Below are 7,285 nucleotides of genomic sequence, written 5' to 3' on the forward strand. Positions count from 1 at the left end.
TCTCTCTTTCTCTCTCTTTCTCTCTCTTTCTCTCTCTTTCTCTCTCTCTCTCTCTCTCTCTCTCTTTCTCTCTCTCTTTCTCTCGAGCTGACGTTCGAGCCCCGCGTCAGGCTTTGTGCTGACAGCTCAGAGCCTGGAATTGCTTCAGATTCTGTGTCTCCCTCTCTCTCTGCCCCTCCCCTGCTCATGCTCTGTCTCTCTCTGTCTCAAAAATAAACAAAACATTAAAAAAAAAATTGAGTTCCCCTTTAATAGCAAACAGTTGGGGCCGCCTGGGTGGCTCAGTCGTTTTAAGTGTCTGACTTAGGCTGAGGTCTGATCTCACAGCTCCTGAGTTCAAGCCCTGTGTAGGGCTCTGTGCTGACAGCCCAGAGCCTGGAACCTGCTTAGGATTCTGTGTCTCCCTCTCTCTCTGCCCCTCACTTGCTTGCTCAGTCACTCTTTCTCTCTCTCAAAAATAAATAAAACATTAAAAAAATTTTAATAGCAAACAATGAGTATAGCTAATTTATAGACCTTAGCTGGCTTTTGAACACTGGCCGATATCCTGCAATTACTTTTAATGGCTATGTAACAAACCATTGTACATAAGTTCTGTAATTATTTACTAATACCTTTATTATAAACATTTAAGTGGTTTTGAAAAATTTTCACTATACCTCTAAAATTTTTTTAATATTTATTTGTTTTTGAGAGAGAGACAGAGTGTGAGCAGGGGGAGGGGGCAGAGAGAGAGACAGAGAATCTGAAGCAGGCTCCAGGCTCTGAACTGTCCAGTGCAGAGCCCCACGCAGGGCTTGAACCCATGAACTGCGAGATCATGACCTGAGCTGAAGTCAGATGCTTAACCAACTGAGTTTCCCAGGCACCCCAATTTTTCACTATATCTGTATATAATTCTTCAAAACCACCCCTCCCCAAAAAATTCTGAGCCAGTTCTGTTAATTTCTAACTCCAAAACAAATTAATGTTTGAATTTGTCATATTTACTTTAATGTTTGGCATTTTGATGGGCGAGAAGTAGTTATTTTCTTACTTTAAACTGTAATTCCCTGACTACTAGTGAAATAGAGCACCCTCATATGTTGACTTCAAGCTTCCCTTTTGGGAGATTCTTTAATAGATCCTGAAATATACTTTGGATATTTCCCTTTTGAATTGTTTTTTTCCCCTAACTTGTAAGAAGAGTTCATGTGATAGGGATATTAATATCTTATTCTGTATATCTTAACTATTTTCTACCAGTCTTTCACTTTTTATTACATTTAGCCTTTCAGAAATGTTTCTTTTACTTGTTTTCCTCCTCTTTAATGGTCTGGGTTTTAATTAGACCTTTCTATTTCAGAGTTATATATGTATTATGTATGCTCATTTAATTTTATGATACATACCTAAATATTTTATAATAGGTGATGTTAGGTGGGTGTATAACATCATTCTTCAAAATGATTAGCTGACTTTCTCACACTACTTGTTGAATAATCCTTCCTCTTTTTATTTATTTTTTAGTTTTTACTGTTTATTTTTGAGACAGAGACAGAGCATGAATGGGGGAGGGTCAGAGAGAGGGAGACACAGAATCTGAAGCAAGCTCTAGGTTCCGAGCTGTCAGCACAGAGCCTGATGTGGGCTTGAACTCACAGACTGAGATCATGACCTGAGCCGAAGTTGGATGCTCAACCGACTGAGCCACTCAGGCACCCCTCCTTCCTCTTTTTAATTGAAATGCCCCTTGTATTCTGTATTAAGTTTCCATATATATATGGATCTGTTTCAAGGCTCTATTCTACTCATTTATTGTGCCAGTACCTTAGCATTTTAATTACATTAGCTTTATTATCTGGTGGGATAAATAAATCTCTGCTGAATGATATGTTGAAATTTTTGTAATTCTCACATAATATATTTTCCATATGAACTGTAGAATTGTATTAATTTTATATTAGATGTATTTAAGGATATTAAATCTTTGTCTCCAGGAGCTGGACATTATTCATTTATTCTGTTCTTGTTTTACGATCCCCAATAAATTCATTTTCTTTTCTTAGAACTTACTTTTTTCTTACTAAATTTATTCTTAAATATAATTGTAGAGTTTGAACATAACTTGAGATGTCATTGTGAATATTTTAGAGTAGATTTTAAAAGTATCATTACAGCTATTTCCTTTAGAATTGTGGTAGAATTAAGCATTTTAATTAATGTTCTGTTTAATTAATAGTTGCCAAAATTAGATTTCTTCAAATATTAAAATAGGGTAAAAGCATCATACATGAACAGTTTTTTTCTTTGATTTAAAGAGAATCTTTAAGATTATCAACTTTATCTATGAATGGCACACTAGTTGTTTGAATTCCAGATAAACAGAATTTGTTGAATGACTTTGTTTTTATTCTTGTCCTAAGGTTGCTACAACTATAAATATGAGACAAGGATACTACCCAGCAGATGGATGTATTAAAGAAGATTCTTTTATAGAAAAACTGAAGCCTAAAAAGTATGTTCTATATGCACTTATTTTAGTATTTAAATTTCATGTATTTCTGAAAGGATAATTTTAGCATCATTTGTAAAATGTCATTCTTACATCAGTGTTTCTACCCCATTGTTTATAGAGTGTTCTTTATCTGTTTTACATTTTTTTGAGTATAGTTGACATACAACATTACATCATTTTCAAAACAGTGATTCAACTTCTCTATATGTTATGCTATGCTCACCACAAGTGTAGCTACCATCTGTCAGCATACAACACTATTACAGTATCATTGATTATATTCCCTGTGCTGTTCCTTTATTCCAGTGACTTACTAATTCCATAACTGGAAGCCTGTATCTCCCGTGTAGAGTGCTCTTTTATAATTTGTCTTAGCTGTTAATGGAATGGACAAACTCCTACAGAAGCAACATTAATTTGTCCTTATTTAAAGTGGCGGGGAAAAAGAATGCAAGATAAAGCTGAGAGTATCATTCTAGCAAAAGTTATTGTGGTACTGGCTGATAGTAAGATGTGGTTAAATAACCTATTTCTGTATTTGATTCTTAAGTATCACGAGTATGATAGAGTGGAGGACTTTGGAAAGAGATGGTTTGAGAGGTGATTGATAAAATGAAATGTGGTAACTTGGAGATTCTTTTATTTTTCCTTTCTTCCATAAGACTGTGTGTGTGTGTGTGTGTGTGTGTGTGTGTGTGTGTGTGTTAGTAACGTAGAGATTTTTTTCTCAATTGGTAATGCAGAGATTTTTTAAAAACATATCTCACCCAGCTGGAAACCAGCACCTGAGTTATTATTTATTGCACTTATTTATTTATATATGTCTTCTGTTAGTCTATAAGCCCCTATAAGGGCATGGACCACATTTTATTGCTTTCTACATCCCTGGTGCCAAACACAGTAAACATGTAATAAATGTTGTGTTAGATGAAATACCGTGATATTTTGACACTTGTTAGATTTTTCCATGTTTCAGTCCTCTAAGTTTACTTTTATGGTTGACTATGGAATGGATCAATGTGAAAAAATAATAAAGTTTTACTTTGCAACTTTATGAGAGTTAAAGATACTTATTAATTCGCTGAGACCCTACTCAGATGGTAATTATATTTTTGTATAAGTTTAACTTTTTAAAGCATATTTAATGTGGTCATAAATTATGTGGGAAATAAGAGAAATACAGGAAACCCTTAAGGAATGATTTCATTTGAAACCTTTTTTTTTTTTTTTTTATTAAGTTAGCTAACATACGGTGTAGTCTTGGCTTCAGGAGTAGAGTCTTGTGATTCATCACTTACACACAACACCCAGTGCTCATCCCAACAAGTGCCCTCCTCAATGCCCATCACCCATTTTTCCCACCCACCCAACCTGTGCCCCCATCAACCCTTAGTTCTCTGTATTTAACAGTCTCTTATGGTTTGTGTCCCTCCCTGCTTGTATCTTATTTTTCCTTCCCTTCCCCTATGGTCATCTGTTAAGTTTCTCAAATTCCACTTATGAATGAAAACATATGATATCCGTCTTTCTACGACTGGTTTACTTCACTTAGCATAATACCCTCCAGTTCCATCCATGTAGTTGGAAATAGCAAAAATTCATCTCCGAATAGTACTCCATTGTGTATATATACCACATCTTCTTTATCCCTTCATCAGTTGATGGGCATTGGGCTCTTTCCTTAATTTGGTTATTGTTGATAGCGCTACTATAAACACTGGGGTGGTTGTGCCGTTTTGAATCAGCGCTCCTGTATCCTCTGGATAAATTCCTAGTGGTGCAATTTCTTCATCGTGGGGTAATTCTATTTTTTGTTTTTTGAGGAACCTCCACACTGTTTCCCAGTTTGCATTCCCACCAGCAGTGCAAGAGGGTTCCCCTTTCTCCACATCCTCACCAACATCTGTTGTTTCTGGAGTTGTTAATTTTAGCCACTCTGGCGTGAGGGGGTATTTAAATGTGGTTTTGATTTGTATTTCCCTGGTGATGAGCAATGTTGACCATCTTTTCATGTGTCTTTCTGCAATCTGGATGTCTTCTTCAGAAAAATGTCTATTCATGTCTTCTGCCCATTTCTTCACTGGATAGTGTTTCAGGTGTTGAGTTTGGTAAGTTCTTTATAGGTTTTTGATACTAATCCTGTATCTGATGTGTCATTTGCAGATATCTTCTCCCATTCCATGGGTTGTCTTTTAGTTTTGCTGATTTTTTCCTTTGCTGTGCAGAAGCTTTTTATCTTGATGAGGTCCCAATACTTCATTTTTGCTTTTGTTTCCCTTGCCTCCAGAGACATGTCAAGTAAGAAGTTGGTGTAGCCGAGGTCAAAGAGGTTGCTGCCTGTTTTCTCCTCTAGGATTTTGATGGTTTCCTGTCTCACATTTAGGTCTTTCATCTATTTTGAATTTATTTTTGTGTATGGTGTAAGAAAGTAGTCTAGTTTCGTTCTTCTGCATCTTACTGTCTAGTTCTCTCAGCACCATTTGTTAAAGAGACTGTCTTTTTTCCATTGAATATATTTTCCTGCTTTGTTGAAAATTAGTTGACCATATATTAGTGGGTCCATGTCTGGGTTCTGTATTCTATTCCACTGGTCTATGTGTCTGTTTTTATGCCAATACCATATTTCCTTGATAATTACAGTTTGTAATACAGGCTAAAGCCTGGGATTGTGATGCCTCCAGCTTTGGTTTTCTGTTTCAATATTACTTTGGCTACTCGGGGTCCTTTGTGGTTCCATCCAAATTTTAGGATTGTTTGTTCTAGTTCTGTGAAGAATGCTGATGTTATTTTGATAGGGACTGCATTGAATATATAGATTGATTTGGATAGTATTGACATTTTAACAATATTTGTTCTTCCAATCCATTTACATGGAATGTTTTTCCATTTCTTTGTGTCTCCTTCATTTTCCTTCATAAGCTTTCTATAGTTTTCAGCATACATATCTTTTGCATCTTTGGTTAGGTTTATTCCTAGGTATTTTATGGTTCTTGGTGCAATTGTAAATGGAATCAATTCCTTGAATCTCTTTCTGTTGCTTCATTATTGGTGTATAGAAATGCAGTCAATTTCTGTATATTTTATATCCTGCAATTCTGCTGAATTCATGTATCAGTTCTAGCAATTTTGGGGTGGAATCTTTCAGGTTTTCCATGTAGAGTATCATGTCATCTGGAGAGAATGAAAGTGTGATCTCTTTGCCAGTTTTGGAGGCCTTTTATTTCTTTGGGTTGTCTGATTGCTGAGGCTAGGACTACCAACACCATGTTAAACAAACACTGATGCAAGTGGACATCCCTGTCGTGATCCTGATCTCAGGGGAAAAGCTCTCAGTTTTTCCCCATTGAGGATGATATAGCTGTGGGCCTTTCGTATATGGCTTTTATGACATTAAGGTATGTTCCTTCTATCCCTACTTTCTTGAGGGTTTTTATTAAGAAAGGGATGCTGTATTTTGTCAAATGCTTTTTCTGCATTTGTTGACAGGATCCTATGGTTCTCACCCTTTCTTCTATTAATGTGGTGTATCATGTTGATTGATTTGCAAATATTGAACCAGCTCTGCAGCCCAGGAATGAATCCCACTTGATCATGGTGAATAATTCTTTTAATATACTGTTGAATTTGATTTGCTGGTATCTTGTTGAGAAATTTTGCATCCATCTTTATCAGGGATTTTAGACTATAATTCTCCTTTTTAGTGAAGTCTTTATCTGGTTTGGGAATCAAGGTAATGCTGGCTTCATAGAATGAGTCTGGAAGCATTCCTTCTGTTTCTATTTTCGGAACAGCTTAAAAAGTGTAGGTATTAACTCTTCTTTAATGCCTGGTAGAATTCCTCTGGGAAGCCATCTGGTCCTGGACTCTTATTTGTTGGGAGATTTTTGATAACCCGTTCAATTTCTCTGCTGGTTATGGGTCTGTTCAAATTTTTTGTTTCTTCCCATTTGCATTTTGGTAATCTGTGAGTGTTTAGTAATTTTTCCATTTCTTCCAGTTTGTTTAGTTTGTTGGCATATAATTTTTCATAGTATTCTCTAATAATTCTTTGTATTTCTGTGGTATTGGTTGTGATCTCTCCTTTCATTTGTGATTTTATCTATTTGGATCCTCTCTATTTTCTTTTTGAGACGTCCGACTAGGGATTTATCAATTTTGTTTATTCTTTCAAAAAACCAGCTCTTAGATTCATTGATCTATTCTACTGTTTTCTTGGATTTTATATTGTTTATTTCTGCTTCAATCTCTATTTCTCTTCTTCTGCTGTCTTTTTAAATTTTTTTTTTTCAACGTTTTTTATTTATTTTTGGGACAGAGAGAGACAGAGCATGAACGGGGGAGGGGCAGAGAGAGAGGGAGACACAGAATCGGAAACAGGCTCCAGGCTCTGAGCCATCAGCCCAGAGCCTGACGCGGGGCTCGAACTCACGGACCGTGAGATCGTGACCTGGCTGAAGTCGGACGCTTAACCGACTGCGCCACCCAGGCGCCCCATCTTCTTCTGCTGTCTTTGAGCTTTCTTTGCTGCTGTCTTTCTAGTTCCTTTAGGTGTGAGGCTAGGTTGTGTATTTGGGACTTTTCTTGCCTCTTGAGATAGGCCTGGATTGCAATGTATTTTCCTCTTAGGACTGCCTTTGCTCCATCCTAAAGGGTTTGGACTGTCATGTTTTCATTTTCATTTGTTTCCATATATTTTTTTCATTTCTTCTTTAATTGGTTAACCCATTCATTCTTTAGTAGGGTGTTCTTTTTTTTTTTTTTTTTTTAATTTTTTTTTTCAACGTTTTT

At 36.2% G+C, this 7,285-nt stretch overlaps 1 protein-coding gene across 2 annotated transcripts in view; it reads left to right on the forward strand.

Annotated features, from left to right (window-relative positions):
• RNF17 (ring finger protein 17) overlaps window positions 1-7,285 on the forward strand; it is a 113,560-nt gene that overhangs the window by 8,242 nt on the left and 98,033 nt on the right. For both annotated transcript variants that reach the window (XM_049646682.1, XM_049646683.1), the window contains exon 3: window positions 2,406-2,497. In XM_049646682.1, the coding sequence (XP_049502639.1) occupies window positions 2,406-2,497 (92 nt within the window). The remainder of the gene's footprint in view (window positions 1-2,405; window positions 2,498-7,285) is intronic.

This window comes from Panthera uncia (assembly GCF_023721935.1).
Source record: "Panthera uncia isolate 11264 chromosome A1 unlocalized genomic scaffold, Puncia_PCG_1.0 HiC_scaffold_16, whole genome shotgun sequence".
Classification (NCBI taxonomy): domain Eukaryota; kingdom Metazoa; phylum Chordata; class Mammalia; order Carnivora; family Felidae; genus Panthera; species Panthera uncia.